Consider the following 25,375-nt stretch of genomic DNA (forward strand, 5'->3'; position numbering starts at 1 on the left):
ATTATTTAGTTAAATCTATCATCGAACAGTTTATATTATTTAGTGTCGGGCATTGTATCAATTGGATACACCCCTGAGCGCGTGGAAAACAATTTCTTGTTGCGCCGTGGAAAATTTGAACCATGAACATCAAAAATGCCGACATCGAATGAGCCATCAACTGTTATTGTAAGCTTTATACTGTGCTTTTAGCTTTTACTTTATTTCACGTTTAGGAATGACAGAAATTCGTTACTGAACGCGGTATGCAACAGTAAAAAATTGTATGAGTAATACAATCTCTCTAGTTTGATTTAGAAAAGATACAAAAAATGGAATGCACTATAATTATCCAATGATATATTAAAACTAAAATACAGCGCGATTATTCTGAAATGCCACGTGCAACACACAACACACTTGATAGATAGATGTGCGATGTTTCTGGTCCATTTCCATGCCCTACAATTATACAGAGTAGCTGAAAATTATTTTTCTAATCCGAATTGTTTAAAATGAATTTTCTAGTTTGTTTTTTCAAGTGGAACAACTCGTATATTTTCGAGCGTCTGATGTAGAATATTTTTTGTACATCCACCCATATCGCTATTGTCTCTCAACAGGTCAAATTCTAGAAGCAATTAATAGTTTTGCTATTCATACATAGGTGCGCGTTCCATTAAATGCACTATTCGGACGTAGAATCGACAGTCGGCTATCTTTCCCTAGTTTTGGGTATCGCCATCTATGAATCGGGAATTCCGCTTCAAAACTTAACACGGGGTAGATTATCTAGTTACTACATATAATCAAGGATTTCATGCAGATCATAATTTGGTAAATACCTATTCCCAGAAATGACAAAAAAGCCCAACAAAATTAGCACTGAATTCTTGTTATTGTATATGCATGTTAAGCCGCGTTTACACCGGCGTTAATAACACGAGTTTTTAATAAAAAGTTATTAACTTAACTGAATCGCCAAAAAATTTCTATTAACAAAAGTTAATAACTCGTGTTTTTAACAGAAAATTCCTTGTTATTAACAAGATTTATGTTATCCATCAAGAGTCGGTAAAGATTAAAGGAAATGTGTTGTGTTTCAAACAAATGTTAATAACAGAATTTAATAGCCTCTTTTAGCGTGTTAACTTTTGTTAATAACTGGTTCCTCTCTTCCCCGCAACCCGCTCGCCCGGCATGAGCGTTGATACTGGCGAAGTGACTTTTAACTTTTGTTGATAACAAAACTAGCAGCCAAAAGAAAATGTTATTAAGATATGTTAATGACTTTTCTTATTAACACCTGTTAATAACAAAAATGTTAAAAAACTCGTGTTATTAACTCCGGTGTAAACGCGGCTTAACAAGGAATTTTCTGTTAAAAACACGAGTTATTATTAACTTTTGTGAAGAGAATTTTTTGGCGATTCTGTTAAGTTAATAACTTTTTCTTAAAAACTCTTGTTATTAACTCCGGTGTAAACGCATCTTTAGTAACTGGCATTTTGTAATTAATTACTCGATTAATTTGGCAACAAGGTTCTGTTTTTATTCGATATCAGGTATTGTCGTTCTTGTTACAGATATAGTCACAGTTATAACAAAACAGTGATAGATTTCATAGGTTGTCATTTCTACTTCATGGTTATTTTAATCCTATCTATGAAATGATATATTATTATACCGAGTTATATTTTGACCACATAATAAATTTTGAACTAATTTATATAATGGAATGGGGTTTTACTAGTCTCTAATTTTTATTAATTTAGTTTTTTTCGGTATTCGTCTAATTATATTCACTACCGGTTTAATCGAAAATGATATACCTTTCATACTTTTCAACAATCTGAAAATCCATTCTTTTCCATTTCCAAACTACTTAGTATATTTTTTGTACTGGGTGTGATGACTTTATTATAGTATTGTTTTTTCGAAACATGTAAGGATGCATGAAGTTACTATGGAGAATGAAGACAACTACTTGTGAACGCCGAAACAGATAATTAAGAAATAAAGAAATCGATTCACATTTACACTATCACTACACAGACATACACACTTCTCAATCTAACGCGCGTTTCCATGACTAAGTTCAACGACTTCAAACGCCCAAAAAGATACGCAAGTTTGAGTGTCTGTATAGTGGTATTGAAAAGTGTGTTCAGTATGAATTTCAGCAATGGTTCCAGTAATTCCATTTCGGATCTTTCGTAATTATTTAGTAATTATTATAAATATTAATCGTTTCAATTCTCAATAAGGTTATTTAATGGTTGAAAGTTATGTTGTCTATCATTTCTATAGTCAACTTGTGAATCGTTACATGTTCCCTAAAAACAATACTGACTTCAAGCATCAATATAACTATCACCCTGTACAATAACTATACTGATTAGAGTATTTTGGAAAGTGAAAAGAGTGAATTTCCAGATTGTAGAGAATTCTACAGTGTGTTCCATCTGAAATAAAAAGTTGTCTTATTTACGAAATGCACTATTAGAGAAAGATTGATAAAAACCCAATTCCATTATATAATGGGGCTTAAAAGTTATTCAAGTTTATAATGGGTCCAAATATAATGGTGAATCGTCCTGGAAATAGTTACTTTGCGGTACGATTTGTATGAGGTGGTATATTCAATGGTAATACAACTAGTGATTACATTTTTGGGATAAGCCTGTTGATTTATTTCAAGAAACTGAGTTGCATGAAAAAACAACATGGATAGTGTACTATTTGTTACCCTTGTGAGAATGTGAGAATTTTATAGGATTGGGTTTTGTTTTTGTTTCTTAGCTCTTGCACACTTATAATAGAATCACCACCAGCTGTTATTAGTTTCACTTGTATTTTGATTTAAAAAAAAACACAATTTTCATGAGTTGAATTCAAAATCTACTGGCCTGGGGTATTATTTATATACTAGGTATTACATCCAATTTTTTTTATTTAATAAGCACATTAATCTGCTTCGATCTATTTTCCGGCAACGCTATAACCGATTTTTTGAGGACATACCGAATATACCATTGTATATCGTATATGTATTTGAAGTTTCAGTTTGAGGACAGTATAACTGGTTTTCTAATACACATAACTATTTCTTCGAGGACAGTATAAAGTATGTAGTATATACATCGGATGTCCCTGTATAAACACTTGGGCATATATATATATATATATATATATATATATATATATATATATATATATATATATATATATATATATATATATATATATATATATATATATATATATATATATATATATATATATATATATATATATATATTAGTTTCAGTGCATCTTCGAGTTGCAAAGAAAAAATTGGGAGTACTCCCACCCCAATAAGAGTTCAAGAACAACATAAAATAATGAGAAGAAATAGTGTTACCGAAGGGATTACTAACATTCAAGTTCGTTCAAATTGTAGTAATTCTGCTGGAAAAGAATCGAGATTGATGTCGTCACTCCGTAATGTTAGAGAGAATTTATTAAAATCGCCTTATTATAATTCAAAGACTGGAATACTAGTCGATAACAATACTAAAATAGAATCAAAAGTTGAGAAAATAGTCACCATTAGAAAATCCCTTAACTCGTCGGTGAGTATTAATTAAATGTTACATAATAAAAAATTCAGCTTTTCAATTAATTTTGTGAAAAATTTGTTTCCCGTCTGTTTGCGTTCGACATGGAAATAGCTATTTTGTGACGATTTGCAAAGAATTACATAGAAAAAAATTGATGGTGGAAAATCTATCATCGAATTTCACAGATATTATATAAAATAAAGCAGATGGGTCAAATCTCGCAGGAATCAGCTACAGGCTATAATTATTCTAAACTCATAAAATCTTTTTTTTTCACACTGAAAAAAATATGAAGAAGACCTATCCAGACTGAATTGTAGGATGATAAGAACCAATGCTTCAGGTGCTCAAGTGAAAAATACGCATTTGCAAATTAAATATTCGGTTTTTTTTTTATGTTGAGCCTTTTAAATTTTCCATTTTAATTATCCTTACTATCCTTACTTATGTTTTAATTTCGTACAATATTTTGAAATTTAGTTATTTTTAATGTTTAGGGAAAACCGAAGAAGTCCGAAAAAGAGAACATTGGTTAAGGAATTAATTTTGCAAAATAATAACATTGTGATACTGCAGGCAGAATTTTAATATGGTTGTGTAGTTTTCGATTTTAATTTTGTTTAGATAGTTTTATTTTTTTATTAATTGACATATTTTTAATGTTTTTTGATATGCAATGAACAAAATTTTTTGAAAATAAATAGTTTTTTTTATATTTTCCTTATTTAGTCGTATTAAATTCGATCATTTTGTGTTTCAATTTATTTCTTTAATGACAAAAACAATTTTTTGTTGTTAGTGGTAATTGTTGTAGTTTTTTTCTTTGTAGGCTTCCAGTCTAATAAGCCGTTTGGAAAAAATATTCTCATATCTGTTGACCAGATGTTTTATTGCTTGTTCTCGTTTTTATGGCTGTGGTAGGTAAAGATGTGGATTTTTCCAATTAGACCCTTTCAACATGTGCAAATAACACAATAATAAAGTAATAAATATTATGGGTTCCAATGGTTTTATAATTTGTACAGAGCTGGCCAAAAGAAAATAGTTTACTATCATATTTGGCATGATTGATTATCAAATTTTCAGAAAATGCTGATATTTTTACCGTCTCTCCAAAATAATATAATTCTCAACATATCTTAAAATTTGAATTCTTTTCTAATTTATAATTGTTTTCTTGTTATACACGAAGTTTGTTTAAACTTGGAAAAACTATATGATAATTAAGTCATGTAATGAAAATTATTAAGTATGACAATTTGGAGAAAATAGTTGATTATATTATTGCAGCTTTGCTTCAAAGTGGAAAGGTTTGTCTTGGTAATAAAAAAGACCATTTTCTTAATGACTATCTTTATTTTGTATTAGTTCTGAATAATTTTGACACTTGGTATCATGTATTGTCCCATGGAGATTCCGAAAATCACAGTAGTTTTCGAATTTGAGGAATGGTTTTCGTGAAAATCCAATTTTCTCCTCTTGATTCACCCACCGCTATCTGCCCGATACAACACAAACTTTCCTCTCTGCTATACAGTGAGTAACTGTGAGGAAAGTGTGGTTCGGACATTATGGCACAGAGGATGCACGTGTTTTGTAGCGCCTGTCATATTCGCAACCCGTTATACGTCTCATAGATAAAATAAAAAAATGTTATTGAATTGAAACCACAATCCTTTTACTCATTCTATGATTTTACGATTATGTCGCTGTCTACCGAGCGACGCCGGAAACTAATTATAGTCTTTCTCCTGTTTATATAACAACCAGTTCGAAGCATTGTGTATAATTGGTTGCCTCTCCTTAAGGGTGAGACTAAATCAATTATATACAAATTTGATATTTCTAAAAACAACTATCTAAACACATCAGATAAAGGAAAGTATCGAAAAAAATATGTGGTATCATGTATTTTCTCATAGAGATTTCGAAAATCACATTAGTTTTCGAATTTAAGCATCGGTTTTCGTGAAAATCCGATTTTTACGTTTTTTCTCCACTTTTCCCCCCTAAATGATCTTTTTTCGAAAAAACTGATAGCTTTTCTGGGATCCTTATACCAAAATACCGCTCTGTGCAAATCACATTATGTTTTTCTGGTGACTGATTTGCATTTTGAAAACTGTTTAGTCAAAACTTTCAATATTCACTTTTCAATTATTTAATTTCTGGTGTGAGCTTCTCGGGGTACAATAATTCCTAGGTAGGTAGAAGATAGTCTTTAGGGTTGATATTTCAATATCTTTCGAGGGATTGTTATTCTATTTTTAAAATTTTATGTTTATTTTATTGTCCAAATGTAATAATTATGATTGATATTTTGATAAATTGTTGAACCTTCTCAGACCCTTTCTTTATCCTTCCAAGAATTTTATCTTCAAAAACCAACCACCCTTTTTTGTTTATTTAAGCAAACTTATATACCTCTTCTCGATGTTTCCTTTTATAATTCGTATTCTAAATGTAATATCCAAAATTTAGGACTTGATAAAGGCTTTATTTATTACTGGGTAGAAAATGAAACAGAAATTTTGAAACTTGAAATAAATTCTACACTGTATGAATTCTACGTTCTTTCTTTACTTAATAAACATTTTCATGTACCTACCTGTAATCACTAATGAAATTACTAATTCGAAAAACGAAGACGTAGAAAAATTGAAAATATATAATAAGTACCTATCTAGTGTCCTAAAAAGAAACTTTGTTAAGCTTTCTTAACCACTTTGTCAGATATCGTCGATTAACATCCATTGAAGCCCATTGAAGTCGATTGTCACTTTGTCTTGATTGAAAATTTTCAAAGTCTATCTTCCTCATTTGAAGTCGAATTTCAACATTTCTCATATATTTGAATGAGTTTGCATCTAACTTTGTCAGATATCGTCGATTTACATTCATTGAAGCCCATTGAAGTCGAATCTCACTTTGTAATAATTGAAAATTTTCAAAGTCTATCTTCCTAATTTGAAGTTGAATTTCAACATTTCTCATATATTTGAATGAGTTTGCATCTAACTTTGTCAGATATCGTCGATTTACATTCATTGAAGCCCATTGAAGTCGATTCTCACTTTGTCTCATATTTTCTGAAAAATTGGTGTGAACTTTTTGAAACTCATTGTATATATAATTATTTAAAAAAAAATGAAAAATTAGTGGCCACCTGATAACTGAGGTATAAATTCATGATTTCTTTCACAAGCTAGAAACTAATGTGAAAATGACTTACGCTTATTTGTTTTTGTGACATTAACAGTCTCAGTATCTTCTGGTATGTAAGTTGGATCATGTAATGAATTATCTCTGTCCACACTAAGATCACATTCATAAACTGCAATATCTATAAACAAGATAGGTAGATCACATTATCACTTATTATGTAGACCTACTTCCTTATTAGATTAATTAAAACTGACGGCAACAACTATAAGTTGAACATAGACTTACTTTTTTAAGAACAAATTCACGTCTATTGAGAAAGTACCATACTTACTTTGATTTATTTTTGTATCATCTGCCTCATATGTAGGATAACATCTAGAATTATCTTCATTACCACAGAGATTAGATGTAGAAATTGCAGTATTCATATCTAAAAAGGAATGGTGCAAATGAAACAGTTTATATACATAGATCAATGATCAATTATAGAGGATTTGAAACTAATTTAGTAACTATGTATAGATTTCCATCCAAAATTTTACAAAAACAGGAACTGTTTCAGATATTTTATAAATAATATAGTTCAACTTACCATTCAGACTTTCAATATCTTCACTCATTTGGATATCTCGTTTCTTTTTTTCCAATATATTTCTATTATTATTGAGAAAAACTATATGAGCTTCATAAAAGCCCATTTTTTTATATGGAGCCCACACCAAATCTCCTTCAATTGGAGTCAACTGCCTTGTAGGTACTATGTACAGAATTTTGTCCTCAATAAACCTCACTAGACAGTATTTCTTACTGTTGTCTATAAATAATTATCAACAGATAGTATTTACATTTTCAGCAGAAATTATCTGAACACCCGAAGGTCAGGTGTTTGACAAAGCTAGTAAAGTCCATTTCAGAATAATCGCAATACGCATCTAAAAGATTGATAACTCGACAGAATATGAAAACCATTTCGTGAACTTTTTATTTCTATGATAATGAAATTTTCAATTTTCATTCCATTTCTCAAGAAGCTACAAGTACTAAATTATAGCTTATAGAAGCAGATTGCTCACTCAATATTGTATCTCTCATACACACTCCTGGGAAACAACCTTTGCTCAGAAAGTTTGTCAGTTATGACACACTGTTGTTGGATATCTTATTCTGATAAGTTTCCCAACAGACAAATCCTATCTTACTTCGCTACTGCATAAAATCGTAAATACATATGCATAACTAGATTCTAAAAATACATAAAAAATATTATTTAGCATCCTTTAAACGTTAAAAATAATAACATTGGGCAACATTGTAGGTTCGTTGTTCTTTCACATTTTTAAGCTTAAACTGAGATAAGATTCTTACCCTTTGTTGTTTTGCCACTTCATTATCGTGTTAATTCAAATTATTTTTACTAGTTGATAAGCATTTCTTTCTTCAGATTAGTGTTTCCTCCATCGTTTAAATGTTGTTTGATATCCAACTTTCTACCCTTACCTTCTTTCTATTCGTTTAGTTTGACTGAAATTCTCCTGACTTTAATTTTATCATCAGTGTTATTAAATCAGCTATACTTCATATCATCATCATATGTTCAGAAAAACAAAGGTTATTCTATAAGAAATTCTTATAGTGAAAGTAGATTGTTTCAATAGAATTCAATATTTTTAATGGTTTACAATGGATTCTGGTGTGTTTATTTTAGAAATCTTTCATTTATATTATATTCTGTTATTGACCATTATTAGTCCCTTTTTTTGTTGAAAGTATCCTTGGGTTGATATTTATATTTGAAAAATAACACGTGCGGTGCAGTTTTGGAACTCTTTTTATCTGTTTGTAGAATAGTTTGTTTACATTATATCGAGGGTTTAATACCGATAACGAAAAATGATCGTGCAGCCCCTTCTTGGATGCCTTTGTCTTTGTTCCAAGAATTGTTTGTTTCTAATATATTTTTTTTTGATATTTATGAGATTACATTCAACAGAATTGTTAGAGAGTTAAGGACCACCCTTCACTATGAGAAATTTTAAAATCGCATTATTCTACATAAATAATAGATAGTAATACCAAAATATTTATATATGTTGAGGATTTAATACCGATAACAAAAATTGACCGTGAAGCCCCTTTTTAGACGCCCTCATCTTTGTTGGAAGAATTTCTTATTTACTTCACATTTCGAATTTATTTTTGATATTCATGAGAAAAATAATGTTCAATAGAATATTTTCTTATATGGTTTATGTAATTTGGGGATGAGGACCACCCTACATTATGGGAAGTTTTAAAATCACAGAATTCTCGATATCAAGATAACAAAAAAGTTTTGATTTTGTCTTTATACATATGCAACTAATTTTTTGGAAACATCGTTTCAAATTCTACGATCCTTAATTAATATAAAAATTTTCATGTACCTGTAATCACCAATGAAAGTACTAATTCGAAAAACGAAGGTATGTCGTAAAACATTAAAAGTATATATTACCAAAAGGAAATTACTATTATTTGCTGCCCATAACCTCTACTTATATAGCCATTTAATAATATTAAGTTATTGTGAATTGTAATAATTAAATCTATGCCATGTTTTATTGTATGAAGTATATCTATTATCACTAATTATTCGAAACTTTCTTAGAAATATTATTAAAAATTTATATTGCTCTTTGAAAACACTATTTTATTCAATATGGAAATTATATAACAAAATATGTAATATTTAATTACTTATTATTTAATAAATCAAAACTTTTACATCTTCTCAGTTCATTGACCTCTTTCGAATTCCTTGGGAATGTCTAGACTTGTTTTTGACTTGCGCACTTTAAATGTGACGTCACAAGCTTTAAACAATGCATTTAATTATTTAGATAATGAAACTTTGACAGTATTACTAATTCGGGCAGACATATTTGATGCTAAATTTTCTATTCGTAAAATTTCGTGCAATTTTGTTTTCGATGGTGAAGTGAAAACTATTTTCTTATTGATATAGGTAAGATATTATTCTCTTTATGTAAAAATTAACGAGATTTGTCCAATTAAAGTTTCCAGGAAAATGAACGATTTCAGTGTATTACATTTTATGGAATGCTAATGTTATATTATTATTTTATTAATATTTTCAAAGTAATTAAAATTAAGCATATTCTTCAGATAATTTGAAATTGTTTGAATCATTAATTTACTTATAAACATTAAACAAACGATAATCTAAAATATAGCATCAAATAGATCGTTGACCCTTGTCTGTCTAGACAGCATGTCGGCCAACTTTGTATGTCGACGCAATTATTGTTCACGTCAAATCTTTTCAACTGTAATGTGTTTTTTCATATAAAAATATATATAGATATTAATATTAAAATACCTTATTTCGATTGTAGTACAAAATAGTTATTATTAGATAAATAAAATACAGAGATACCGGATTTGTTCGATAACGACAAAAAAAACTTTCGATTTCTAGTTTTAAAAATGTGACTAATGTTGAAAATTTTTATTAGAAACATTGGAAATTCTCAGTATATCGATAGAAAATAGCTTTTATTTGAAAATTTTCGTGAAACGGATTGGAAATAAACATTAAAAATTATTTGTTTTTCTTTGATGTTTGTGGACGTGCGTGTTAACAATAATCCGATAAAGAATTTTCCGTGTTTTAATGCAATATTGTGAAAATTATGGATAAACGGAAAATTCTTAACTACCAAGATGGTGATTTCCTCATTTGTGAACTGGTGAGTGATTTTTTGTCTTATTCATTTGATTTTAAATTTACTACCTAAAATATTTCTTGTCATTTGGTCTCAGATTATGGAGTGAAAACTATTTTCTTTTATATATCGGTTATATGCCGCCATTCTTTTGGAACTTTGAATTTTCAAGTGCATTAAACTGGGGATCTTTTAATAAAACAAACTTAATCTAATCGTTTTTCACATATTTTTTTTTGATTGATAGATACTCAATACATAATTAGCTAAAGGGTTGTTACTAAACTAATAATTGAGTTTTCTGTTTCATAGAAAACTTTCCAAGTGAAGGTTTCTAATATTTTTTTTGGTATTTGTTCCTCTTGTTCAATAATTGGTGGGTATAGGAAAGAGAAAATTATTTATTGTTTGAATTTAGTGCTTAGCTGCTTCAATATCTTTGTTTTTTCGAATAGAAAAAAATTTGAGCTAATGAAGTTGTCAAGAATGTTTTTCTGGTGACTGATTTGCATTTTGAAAACTGTTTAGTCAAAACTTTCAATATTCACTTTTCAATTATTTAATTTCTGGTGTGAGCTTCTCGGGGTACAATAATTCCTAGGTAGGTAGAAGATAGTCTTTAGGGTTGATATTTCAATATCTTTCGAGGGATTGTTATTCTATTTTTAAAATTTTATGTTTATTTTATTGTCCAAATGTAATAATTATGATTGATATTTTGATAAATTGTTGAACCTTCTCAGACCCTTTCTTTATCCTTCCAAGAATTTTATCTTCAAAAACCAACCACCCTTTTTTGTTTATTTAAGCAAACTTATATACCTCTTCTCGATGTTTCCTTTTATAATTCATATTCTAAATGTAATATCCAAAATTTAGGACTTGATAAAGGCTTTATTTATTACTGGGTAGAAAATGAAACAGAAATTTTGAAACTTGAAATAAATTCTACACTGTATGAATTCTACGTTCTTTCTTTACTTAATAAACATTTTCATGTACCTACCTGTAATCAATAATGAAATTACTAATTCGAAAAACGAAGACATAGAAAAATTGAAAATATATAATAAGTACCTATCTAGTGTCCTAAAAAGAATCTTTGTTAAGCTTTCTTAACCACTTTGTCAGATATCGTCGATTAACATCCATTGAAGCCCATTGAAGTCGATTGTCACTTTGTCTTGATTGAAAATTTTCAAAGTCTATCTTCCTCATTTGAAGTCGAATTTCAACATTTCTCATATATTTGAATGAGTTTGCATCTAACTTTGTCAGATATCGTCGATTTACATTCATTGAAGCCCATTGAAGTCGAATCTCACTTTGTAATAATTGAAAATTTTCAAAGTCTATCTTCCTAATTTGAAGTCGAATTTCAACATTTCTCATATATTTGAATGAGTTTGCATCTAACTTTGTCAGATATCGTCGATTTACATTCATTGAAGCCCATTGAAGTCGATTCTCACTTTGTGTTGATTTGAGATCTCATATTTTCTGAAAAATTGGTGTGAACTTTTTGAAACTCATTGTATATATAATTATTTAAAAAAAAATGAAAAATTAGTGGCCACCTGATAACTGAGGTATAAATTCATGATTTCTTTCACAAGCTAGAAACTAATGTGAAAATGACTTACGCTTATTTGTTTATGTGACATTAACAGTCTCAGTATCTTCTGGTATGTAAGTTGGATCATGTAATGAATTATCTCTGTCCACACTAAGATCACATTCAGAAACTGCAATATCTATAAACAAGATAGGTAGATCACATTATCACTTATTATGTAGACCTACTTCCTTATTAGATTAATTAAAACTGACGGCAACAACTATAAGTTGAACATAGACTTACTTTTTTAAGAACAAATTCACGTCTATTGAGAAAGTACCATACTTACTTTGATTTATTTTTGTATCATCTGCCTCATATGTAGGATAACATCTAGAATTATCTTCATTACCACAGAGATTAGATGTGACATCTTTTTCATATATTCGAGTGAGTTTGCATCTAACTTTGTCAGATATCATCGAATAACATCCATTGAAACCCATTGAGGTCAACTGTCACTTTGTAATAATTGAAAATTTTCAAAGTCTATCTTCCTAATTTGAAGTCGAATTTCAACATTTCTCATATATTCGAGTGAGTTTGCATCTAACTTTGTCAGATATCATCGAATAACATCGATTGAAGCCCATTGAGGTCAACTGTCACTTTGTAATAATTGAAAATTTTCAAAGTCTATCTTCCTAATTTGAAGTCGCATTTCAACATTTCTCATATATTCGAGTGAGTTTGCATCTAACTTTGTCAGATATCATCGAATAACATCCATTGAAACCCATTGAGGTCAACTGTCACTTTGTAATAATTGAAAATTTTCAAAGTCTATCTTCCTAATTTGAAGTCGAATTTCAACATTTCTCATATATTCGAGTGAGTTTGCATCTAACTTTGTCAGATATCATCGAATAACATCCATTGAAACCCATTGAGGTCAACTGTCACTTTGTAATAATTGAAAATTTTCAAAGTCTATCTTCCTAATTTGAAGTCGCATTTCAACATTTCTCATATATTCGAGTGAGTTTGCATCTAACTTTGTCAGATATCATCGAATAACATCCATTGAAGCCCATTGAGGTCAACTGTCACTTTGTAATAATTGAAAATTTTCAAAGTCTATCTTCCTAATTTGAAGTCGAATTTCAACATTTCTCATATATTTGAGTGAGTTTGCATCTAACTTTGTCAGATATCATCGAATAACATCCATTGAAGCCCATTGAGGTCAACTGTCACTTGGTAATAATTGAAAATTATAAAAGTCTATCTTCCTAATTTGAAGTCGAATTTCAACATTTCTCACATATTTGAGTGAGTTTGCATCTAACTTTGTCAGATATCATCGAATAACATCCATTGAAGCCCATTGAGGTCAACTGTCACTTTATAATAATTGAAAATTTTCAAAGTCTATCTCCTAATTTGAAGTCGAATTTCAACATTTCTCATATATTTGAGTGAGTTTGCATCTAACTTTGTCAGATATCATCGAATAACATCCATTGAAGCCCATTGAGGTCATCTGTCACTTTGTAATAATTGAAAATTTTCAAAGTCTATCTTCCTAATTTGAAGTCGAATTTCAACATTTCTCATATATTTGAGTGAGTTTGCATCTAACTTTGTCAGATATCATCGAATAACATCCATTGAAGCCCATTGAGGTCAACTGTCACTTTGTAATAATTGAAAATTTTCAAAGTCTATCTTCCTAATTTGAAGTCGCATTTCAACATTTCTGATATATTCGAGTGAGTTTGCATCTAACTTTGTCAGATATCATCGAATAACATCCATTGAAGCCCATTGAGGTCAACTGTCACTTTGTAATAATTGAAAATTTTCAAAGTCTATCTTCCTAATTTGAAGTCGCATTTCAACATTTCTCATATATTTGAGTGAGTTTGCATCTAACTTTGTCAGATATCGAATAACATCGATTGAAGCCCTCTGAGGTCAACTGTCACTTTGTAATAATTGAAAATTTTCAAAGTCTATCTTCCTAATTTGAAGTCGAATTTCAACATTTTTAATATATTTGAGTGAGTTTGCATCTAACTTTGTCAGATATCATCGAATAACATCGATTGAAGCCCATTGAGGTCAACTGTCACTTTGTAATAATTGAAAATTTTCAAAGTCTATCTTCCTAATTTGAAGTAGAATTTCAACATTTCTCATATATTTGAGTGAGTTTGCATCTAACTTTGTCAGATATCATCGAATAACATCGATTGAAGCCCATTGAGGTCAACTGTCACTTTGTAATAATTGAAAATTTTCAAAGTCTATCTCCCTAATTTGAAGTCGCATTTCAACATTTCTCATATATTTGAGTGAGTTTGCATCTAACTTTGTCAGATATCATCGAATAACATCCATTGAAGCCCATTGAGGTCAACTGTCACTTTGTAATAATTGAAAATTTTCAAAGTCTATCTTCCTAATTTGAAGTCGCATTTCAACATTTCTCATATATTCGAGTGAGTTTGCATCTAACTTTGTCAGATATCATCGAATAACATCCATTGAAACCCATTGAGGTCAACTGTCACTTTGTAATAATTGAAAATTTTCAAAGTCTATCTTCCTAATTTGAAGTCGCATTTCAACATTTCTGATATATTCGAGTGAGTTTGCATCTAACTTTGTCAGATATCATCGAATAACATCCATTGAAACCCATTGAGGTCAACTGTCACTTTGTAATAGTTGAAAATTTTCAAAGTCTATCTTCTTCCTAATTTGAAGTCGAATTTCAACATTTCTCATATATTTGAGTGAGTTTGCATCTAACTTTGTCAGATATCATCGAATAACATCCATTGAAGCCCATTGAGGTCGATTGCCACTTTGGGTTGATTGAAAATTTTCAAAATCTATCTTCCTCGTTTGAAGTCGATTTTCAACATTTCTCATATATTTGAATGAGTTTGCATCTAACTTTGTCAGATATCGTCGATTTACATCCATTGAAGCTCATTGAAGTCGATTGTCACTTTGTGTTGATTGAAAATTTTCAAAATCTATCTTCCTCGTTTGAAGTCGATTTTCAACATTTCTCATATATTTGAATGAGTTTGCATCTAACTTTGTCAGATATCGTCGATTTACATCCATTGAAGCTCATTGAAGTCGATTGTCACTTTGTGTTGATTGAAAATTTTCAAAGTCTATCTTCCTCATTTGAAGTCGAATTTCAACATTTCTTATATATTTGAATGAGTTTGTATCTGACTCTGTCAGATATCGTCGATTTACATTCATTGAAGCCCATTGAGGTCGATTGTCAATTTGTGTTTATTGAAAATTTTCAAAGTCTATCTTTCTCATTTGAAGTCGAATTTCAACATTTCTTATATATTTGAATGAGTTTGTATCTGACTTTGTCAGATATCGTCGATTTACATTCATTGAAGCCCATTGCAGTCGATTCTCACTTTGTGTTGATTGAAAATTTTCAAAGTCTATCTTCCTCATTTGAAGTCGAATATCAACATTTCTCATATATTTGAATGAGTTTGCATCTAACTTTGTCAGATATCATCGAAAACATCCATTGAAGCCCATTGAGGTCAACTGTCACTTTGTAATAATTGAAAATTTTCAAAGTCTATCTTCCTAATTTGAAGTCGAATTTCAACATTTATCATATATTTAAGTGAGTTTGCATCTAACTTTGTCAGATATCATCGAATAACATCCATTGAAGCCCATTGAGGTCAACTGTCACTTTGTAATTTTGTAACTTTGTGTTGATTTGACATCTCATATTTTCTGAAAAATTGGTGTGAACTTTTTGAAACTCATTGTATATATAATTATTTAAAAAAAAATGAAAAATTAGTGGCCACCTGATAACTGAGGTATAAATTCATGATTTCTTTCACAAGCTAGAAACTAATGTGAAAATGACTTACGCTTATTTGTTTTTGTGACATTAACAGTCTCAGTATCTTCTGGTATGTAAGTTGGATCATGTAATGAATTATCTCTGTCCACACTAAGATCACATTCAGAAACTGCAATATCTATAAACAAGATAGGTAGATCACATTATCACTTATTATGTAGACCTACTTCCTTATTAGATTAATTAAAACTGACGGCAACAACTATAAGTTGAACATAGACTTACTTTTTTAAGAACAAATTCACGTCTATTGAGAAAGTACCATACTTACTTTGATTTATTTTTGTATCATCTGCCTCATATGTAGGATAACATCTAGAATTATCTTCATTACCACAGAGATTAGATGTAGAAATTGCAGTATTCATATCTAAAAAGGAATGGTGCAAATGAAACAGTTTATATACATAGATCAATGATCAATTATAGAGGATTTGAAACTAATTTAGTAACTATGTATAGATTTCCATCCAAAATTTTACAAAAACAGGAACTGTTTCAGATATTTTATAAATAATATAATATTCACTTTTCAATTATTTAATTTCTGGTGTGAGCTTCTCGGGGTACAATAATTCCTAGGTAGGTAGAATCATCGAATAACATCGATTGAAGCCCATTGAGGTCAACTGTCACTTTGTAATAATTGAAAATTTTCAAAGTCTATCTTCCTAATTTGAAGTCGAATTTCAACATTTCTCATATATTTGAGTGAGTTTGCATCTAACTTTGTCAGATATCATCGAACAACATCCATTGAAGCCCATTGAGGTCAACTGTCACTTTGTAATAATTGAAAATTTTCAAAGTCTATCTTCCTAATTTGAAGTCGAATTTCAACATTTCTCATATATTTGTGTGAGTTTGCATCTAACTTTGTCAGATATCATCGAATAACATCGATTGAAGCCCATTGAGGTCAACTGTCACTTTGTAATAATTGAAAATTTTCAAAGTCTATCTTCCTAATTTGAAGTCGATTTCAACATTTCTCATATATTTGAGTGAGTTTGCATCTAACTTTGTCAGATATCATCGAATAACATCGATTGAACCCCTAGAGGTCAACTGTCACTTTGTAATAATTGAAAATTTTCAAAGTCTATCTTCCTAATTTGAAGTCGCATTTCAACATTTCTCATATATTTGAGTGAGTTTGCATCTAACTTTGTCAGATATCATCGAATAACATCGATTGAAGCCCTTTGAGGTCAACTGTCACTTTGTAATAATTGAAAATTTTCAAAGTCTATCTTCCTAATTTGAAGTCGAATTTCAACATTTCTCATATATTTGTGTGAGTTTGCATCTAACTTTGTCAGATATCATCGAATAACATCGATTGAAGCCCTTTGAGGTCAACTGTCACTTTGTAATAATTGAAAATTTTCAAAGTCTATCTTCCTAATTTGAAGTCGAATTTCAACATTTCTCATATATTTGAGTGAGTTTGCATCTAACTTTGTCAGATATCATCGAATAACATCCATTGAAGCCCATTGAGGTCAACTGTCACTTTGTAATAATTGAAAATTTTCAAAGTCTATCTTCCTAATTTGAAGTCGATTTCAACATTTCTCATATATTTGAGTGAGTTTGCATCTAACTTTGTCAGATATCATCGAATAACATCGATTGAACCCCTAGAGGTCAACTGTCACTTTGTAATAATTGAAAATTTTCAAAGTCTATCTTCCTAATTTGAAGTCGCATTTCAACATTTCTCATATATTTTAGTGAGTTTGCATCTAACTTTGTCATATATCGAATAACATCGATTGAAGCCCTCTGAGGTCAACTGTCACTTTGTAATAATTGAAAATTTTCAAAGTCTATCTTCCTAATTTGAAGTCGAATTTCAACATTTTTAATATATTTGAGTGAGTTTGCATCTAACTTTGTCAGATATCATCGAATAACATCGATTGAAGCCCATTGAGGTCAACTGTCACTTTGTAATAATTGAAAATTTTCAAAGTCTATCTTCCTACTTTGAAGTCGAATTTCAACATTACTCATATATTTGAGTGAGTTTGCATCTAACTTTGTCAGATATCATCGAATAACATCGATTGAAGCCCATTGAGGTCAACTGTCACTTTGTAATAATTGAAAATTTTCAAAGTCTAACTTCCTAATTTGAAGTCGCATTTCAACATTTCTCATATATTCGAGTGAGTTTGCATCTAACTTTGTCAGATATCATCGAATAACATCCATTGAAACCCATTGAGGTCAACTGTCACTTTGTAATAATTGAAAATTTTCAAAGTCTATCTTCCTAATTTGAAGTCGCATTTCAACATTTCTGATATATTCGAGTGAGTTTGCATCTAACTTTGTCAGATATCATCGAATAACATCCATTGAAACCCATTGAGGTCAACTGTCACTTTGTAATAATTGAAAATTTTCAAAGTCTATCTTCTTCCTAATTTGAAGTCGAATTTCAACATTTCTCATATATTTGAGTGAGTTTGCATCTAACTTTGTCAGATATCATCGAATAACATCCATTGAAGCCCATTGAGGTCGATTGCCACTTTGGGTTGATTGAAAATTTTCAAAATCTATCTTCCTCGTTTGAAGTCGATTTTCAACATTTCTCATATATTTGAATGAGTTTGCATCTAACTTTGTCAGATATCGTCGATTTACATCCATTGAAGCTCATTGAAGTCGATTGTCACTTTGTGTTGATTGAAAATTTTCAAAGTCTATCTTCCTCATTTGAAGTCGAATTTCAACATTTCTTATATATTTGAATGAGTTTGTATCTGACTCTGTCAGATATCGTCGATTTACATTCATTGAAGCCCATTGAGGTCGATTGTCAATTTGTGTTTATTGAAAATTTTCAAAGTCTATCTTTCTCATTTGAAGTCGAATTTCAACATTTCTTATATATTTGAATGAGTTTGTATCTGACTTTGTCAGATATCGTCGATTTACATTCATTGAAGCCCATTGCAGTCGATTCTCACTTTGTGTTGATTGAAAATTTTCAAAGTCTATCTTTCTCATTTGAAGTCGAATTTCAACATTTCTCATATATTTAAATGAGTTCGCATCTAACTTTGTCAGATATCGTCGATTTACATTCATTGAAGCCCATTGAAGTCGATTCTCACTTTGTGTTGATTAAAAATTTTCAAAGTCTATCTTCCTTCATTTGAAGTCGAATATCAACATTTCTCATATATTTGAATGAGTTTGCATCTAACTTTGTCAGATATCATCGAAAACATCCATTGAAGCCCATTGAGGTCAACTGTCACTTTGTAATAATTGAAAATTTTCAAAGTCTATCTTCCTAATTTGAAGTCGAATTTCAACATTTATCATATATTTAAGTGAGTTTGCATCTAACTTTGTCAGATATCATCGAATAACATCCATTGAAGCCCATTGAGGTCAACTGTCACTTTGTAATTTTGTAACTTTGTGTTGATTTGACATCTCATATTTTCTGAAAAATTGGTGTGAAGTTTTTGAAACTCATTGTATATATAATTATTTAAAAAAAAATGAAAAATTAGTGGCCACCTGATAACTGAGGTATAAATTCATGATTTCTTTCACAAGCTAGAAACTAATGTGAAAATGACTTACGCTTATTTGTTTATGTGACATTAACAGTCTCAGTATCTTCTGGTATGTAAGTTGGATCATGTAATGAATTATCTCTGTCCACACTAAGATCACATTCAGAAACTGCAATATCTATAAACAAGATAGGTAGATCACATTATCACTTATTATGTAGACCTACTTCCTTATTAGATTAATTAAAACTGACGGCAACAACTATAAGTTGAACATAGACTTACTTTTTTAAGAACAAATTCGCGTCTATTGAGAAAGTACCATACTTACTTTGATTTATTTTTGTATCATCTGCCTCATATGTAGGATAACATCTAGAATTATCTTCATTACCACAGAGATTAGATGTAGAAATTGCAGTATTCATATCTAAAAAGGAATGGTGCAAATGAAACAGTTTATATACATAGATCAATGATCAATTATAGAGGATTTGAAACTAATTTAGTAACTATGTATAGATTTCCATCCAAAATTTTACAAAAACAGGAACTGTTTCAGATATTTTATAAATAATATAGTTCAACTTACCATTCAGACTTTCAATATCTTTACTCATTTGGATATCTCGTTTCTTTTTTTCCAATATATTTCTATTATTATTGAGAAAAACTATATGAGCTTCATAAAAGCCCATTTTTTTATATGGAGCCCACACCAAATCTCCTTCAATTGGAGTCAACTGCCTTGTAGGTACTATGTACAGAATTTTGTCCTCAATAAACCTCACTAGACAGTATTTCTTACTGTTGTCTATAAATAATTATCAACAGATAGTATTTACATTTTCAGCAGAAATTATCTGAACACCCGAAGGTCAGGTGTTTGACAAAGCTAGTAAAGTCCATTTCAGAATAATCGCAATACGCATCTAAAAGATTGATAACTCGACAGAATATGAAAACCATTTCGTGAACTTTTTATTTCTATGATAATGAAATTTTCAATTTTCATTCCATTTCTCAAGAAGCTACAAGTACTAAATTATAGCTTATAGAAGCAGATTGCTCACTCAATATTGTATCTCTCATACACACTCCTGGGAAACAACCTTTGCTCAGAAAGTTTGTCAGTTATGACACACTGTTGTTGGATATCTTATTCTGATAAGTTTCCCAACAGACAAATCCTATCTTACTTCGCTACTGCATAAAATCGTAAATACATATGCATAACTAGATTCTAAAAATACATAAAAAATATTATTTAGCATCCTTTAAACGTTAAAAATAATAACATTGGGCAACATTGTAGGTTCGTTGTTCTTTCACATTTTTAAGCTTAAACTGAGATAAGATTCTTACCCTTTGTTGTTTTGCCAGTGTTTCCCCTATTTTAATTGGTTTTGAGTGTCATTATTCTAAACAGAGTATTATTTCATGTGAACTATAACTATTGATAAAGTAAAAACTGCACATTATTGTTGTGTGTGTCGTATTAATTCCACTTCCACGTACAACAAAAACCTTCAATTTTTAACAAAATTTCAACAAATAAATTGAATACACTCCAGAATAGACAAAATAATAAATATATTACTGATTATATTTCTAAAACGTTTATAACACAACTATTAAACAACTCATTATAATTACGTCATATTTTATTTTTCAAAGAAACCCGTCAGTACAAAGTACCTTATGTTCAGGATAACTAATCAAAAAAACCAAAAGAATAAATTGTAAAATGTACAGATGTTTCACAAAAATAAACAAACTTGATTCGAGTTCTTACAACACAATACTTTGTTTCACTGTGTTTGTCCTCTAACACCAATAATGAATTTAATCAACTTTTTCGTTCATAATATTAGTATCACTACACTAATGGTTAGTATTTATTATTTAGTTAAATCTATCATCGAACAGTTTATATTATTTAGTGTCGGGCATTGTATCAATTGGATACACCCCTGAGCGCGTGGAAAACAATTTCTTGTTGCGCCGTGGAAAATTTGAACCATGAACATCAAAAATGCCGACATCGAATGAGCCATCAACTGTTATTGTAAGCTTTATACTGTGCTTTTAGCTTTTACTTTATTTCACGTTTAAGAATGACAGAAATTCGTTACTGAACGCGGTATGCAACAGTAAAAAATTGTATGAGTAATACAATCTCTCTAATTTGATTTAGAAAAGATACAAAAAATGGAATGCACTATAATTATCCAATGATATATTAAAACTAAAATACAGCGCGATTATTCTGAAATGCCACGTGCAACACATCGGCACTTTGAAAAATGGCGACTTATCCTAAATACACATTTTCAATTTGATTTCACATTTATCAGTAAAATTAGATATTATAATTACCTTTTACTTTACGAAATCGATTCATACTTTCTTTTGTCGATAAAGATTATTCACCGGCAATATAACTAAAAAACGATATGAATTAAACTGTATCTATAAGCACTTAATGATATAGCTTTACTAATGGAGAATAGAAAATGGATCATTCCAAAAGAACAAAACCGACGAATTTAGAATGATTACTGGAAAATGAACAATAGAGTTTACCAATTGCATATATTAATATATATATACCTAATTAGCCACATTTATTAAGCTGGTATACTATAATCCCCGAACTCATAGCTTCTTTGCAAATTCTTTCAAATATCATATTTGAAACATAAGATACCACTAGATGGAACTTATCAAAGTACAAAATTTTTTGCTTGTTTTTTTAACTAACATGGATTCATATTTGAAATTCGTGAAAATAGGGTTTTATCTATTCTTTATGTCGGGATATTCGTTCTTTATTGAAATTTTTCAATGTTTCAAATTGCAAAATAATAGCATCCAATGGGAATATTATAGGTACCTACCTAGATGGCTTCCAAACTACGCAGTTCTGTAGATTCAACGATAGAGTGCGCAGTATATATTTCAAATAATGCTGAAAAACTGTCAAATGTCAGGAATAATTTTAAGACTTGAAGTACTGAGCCCAGTTCTTCGAATAACAAAACCCATAGAAGGAGAATTAAATACTTTATTTTGAAGCCAACATATCTATATCTAGAGTACCTTTATAACTGTCTTTGCATCTAAATTGTATTATGTATTTCTGTTTCTATTTAGAAAAAATATAGGTATTTATGTTGATATTTTTACCACCTGCATATATCATAAATAATGGTAAAGATTAATACAATAAATTATAGTAAACGAGCTCCAGATATATAATTCGATTAAAACTATATAATACCTACCTATGTATTTAAAAAAATTAATTCGTTCATATGAGGTATGTATAGACATTCGATTTTAAACATCGCCGTAACTTCACTAATTCTTGTAATATTAAACCGTTCATTGTTAATCCTTTGAAGTGGCGTTCTAATCTGTTTTTAGGTGTTTTTGATGATTCGTCTTCTCTTACCAAAGTTAGTAAATTTGGACAAAATGATTTGTGTTCAGTAGACAACAAATTTGATTACTGGAAATTATTACCGAATATACAGGGCGAACCGAGGATCTACAGTGTTTTTTTAATGAAATGTCATGTATATTAGCATATTTTTTTTCAAGCAGTTCAGTGACCTCCAATCACCCCTCCAATATTATTGACATTTCCTTAACCAAATTATGATTTTTTTTATGAAAATGAAAATCTTATTTGCAGATGCATACCGAAAAAACCACTGTCATCCTTCATCATAGTTACGGAACTCAAGAGAAAATAATTATGATACCACTTGATAGATAGATGTGCGATGTTTCTGGTCCATTTCCATGCCCTACAATTATACAGAGTAGCTGAAAATTATTTTTCTAATCCGAATTGTTTAAAATGAATTTTCTAGTTTGTTTTTTCAAGTGGAACAACTCGTATATTTTCGAGCGTCTGATGTAGAATATTTTTTGTACATCCACCCATATCGCTATTGTCTCTCAACAGGTCAAATTCTAGAAGCAATTAATAGTTTTGCTATTCATACATAGGTGCGCGTTCCATTAAATGCACTATTCGGACGTAGAATCGACAGTCGGCTATCTTTCCCTAGTTTTGGGTATCGCCATCTATGAATCGGGAATTCCGCTTCAAAACTTAACACGGGGTAGATTATCTAGTTACTACATATAATCAAGGATTTCATGCAGATCATAATTTGGTAAATACCTATTCCCAGAAATGACAAAAAAGCCCAACAAAATTAGCACTGAATTCTTGTTATTGTATATGCATGTTAAGCCGCGTTTACACCGGCGTTAATAACACGAGTTTTTAATAAAAAGTTATTAACTTAACTGAATCGCCAAAAAATTTCTATTAACAAAAGTTAATAACTCGTGTTTTTAACAGAAAATTCCTTGTTATTAACAAGATTTATGTTATCCATCAAGAGTCGGTAAAGATTAAAGGAAATGTGTTGTGTTTCAAACAAATGTTAATAACAGAATTTAATAGCCTCTTTTAGCGTGTTAACTTTTGTTAATAACTGGTTCCTCTCTTCCCCGCAACCCGCTCGCCCGGCATGAGCGTTGATACTGGCGAAGTGACTTTTAACTTTTGTTGATAACAAAACTAGCAGCCAAAAGAAAATGTTATTAAGATATGTTAATGACTTTTCTTATTAACACCTGTTAATAACAAAAATGTTAAAAAACTCGTGTTATTAACTCCGGTGTAAACGCGGCTTAACAAGGAATTTTCTGTTAAAAACACGAGTTATTATTAACTTTTGTGAAGAGAATTTTTTGGCGATTCTGTTAAGTTAATAACTTTTTCTTAAAAACTCTTGTTATTAACTCCGGTGTAAACGCATCTTTAGTAACTGGCATTTTGTAATTAATTACTCGATTAATTTGGCAACAAGGTTCTGTTTTTATTCGATATCAGGTATTGTCGTTCTTGTTACAGATATAGTCACAGTTATAACAAAACAGTGATAAATTTCATAGGTTGTCATTTCTACTTCATGGTTATTTTAATCCTATCTATGAAATGATATATTATTATACCGAGTTATATTTTGACCACATAATAAATTTTGAACTAATTTATATAATGGAATGGGGTTTTACTAGTCTCTAATTTTTATTAATTTAGTTTTTTTCGGTATTCGTCTAATTATATTCACTTCCGGTTTAATCGAAAATGATATACCTTTCATACTTTTCAACAATCTGAAAATCCATTCTTTTCCATTTCCAAACTACTTAGTATATTTTTTGTACTGGGTGTGATGACTTTATTATAGTATTGTTTTTTCGAAACATGTAAGGATGCATGAAGTTACTACGGAGAATGAAGACAACTACTTGTGAACGCCGAAACAGATAATTAAGAAATAAAGAAATCGATTCACATTTACACTATCACTACACAGACATACACACTTCTCAATCTAACGCGCGTTTCCATGACTAAGTTCAACGACTTCAAACGCCCAAAAAGATACGCAAGTTTGAGTGTCTGTATAGTGGTATTGAAAAGTGTGTTCAGTATGAATTTCAGCAATGGTTCCAGTAATTCCATTTCGGATCTTTCGTAATTATTTAGTAATTATTATAAATATTAATCGTTTCAATTCTCAATAAGGTTATTTAATGGTTGAAAGTTATGTTGTCTATCATTTCTATAGTCAACTTGTGAATCGTTACATGTTCCCTAAAAACAATACTGACTTCAAGCATCAATATAACTATCACCCTGTACAATAACTATACTGATTAGAGTATTTTGGAAAGTGAAAAGAGTGAATTTCCAGATTGTAGAGAATTCTACAGTGTGTTCCATCTGAAATAAAAAGTTGTCTTATTTACGAAATGCACTATTAGAGAAAGAT

At 30.0% G+C, this 25,375-nt stretch overlaps 1 protein-coding gene across 1 annotated transcript; it reads right to left on the minus strand.

Moving 5' to 3' along the window:
- Positions 1–19,585: 19,585 nt before the first annotated feature.
- Positions 19,586–23,271, minus strand: LOC130452332 (uncharacterized). The gene is made up of 5 exons (XM_056791548.1): positions 23,217–23,271; positions 21,888–21,952; positions 20,101–20,322; positions 19,840–19,938; positions 19,586–19,686 (listed from the first exon to the last, which is right to left on the minus strand). Exons 2-5 carry the CDS (start codon positions 21,910–21,912, stop codon positions 19,586–19,588), a joined length of 447 nt encoding a protein of 148 aa, XP_056647526.1. The 5' UTR covers positions 21,913–21,952; positions 23,217–23,271.
- Positions 23,272–25,375: the final 2,104 nt, after the last annotated feature.

Source organism: Diorhabda sublineata, unplaced genomic scaffold, assembly GCF_026230105.1.
Source record: "Diorhabda sublineata isolate icDioSubl1.1 unplaced genomic scaffold, icDioSubl1.1 Dsub_83, whole genome shotgun sequence".
Classification (NCBI taxonomy): domain Eukaryota; kingdom Metazoa; phylum Arthropoda; class Insecta; order Coleoptera; family Chrysomelidae; genus Diorhabda; species Diorhabda sublineata.

Coding starts and splice junctions, on each gene's coding strand:
- LOC130452332 (XM_056791548.1), bottom strand. CDS start 21,912: ATGAATCGATTTCGTAAAGTAAAAG. Junction 19,939..20,100: donor AGATATTGAAAGTCTGAATG/GTAAGTTGAACT, acceptor ATTCCTTTTTAG/ATATGAATACTGCAATTTCT. Junction 19,687..19,839: donor TGATACAAAAATAAATCAAA/GTAAGTATGGTA, acceptor TCTTGTTTATAG/ATATTGCAGTTTCTGAATGT.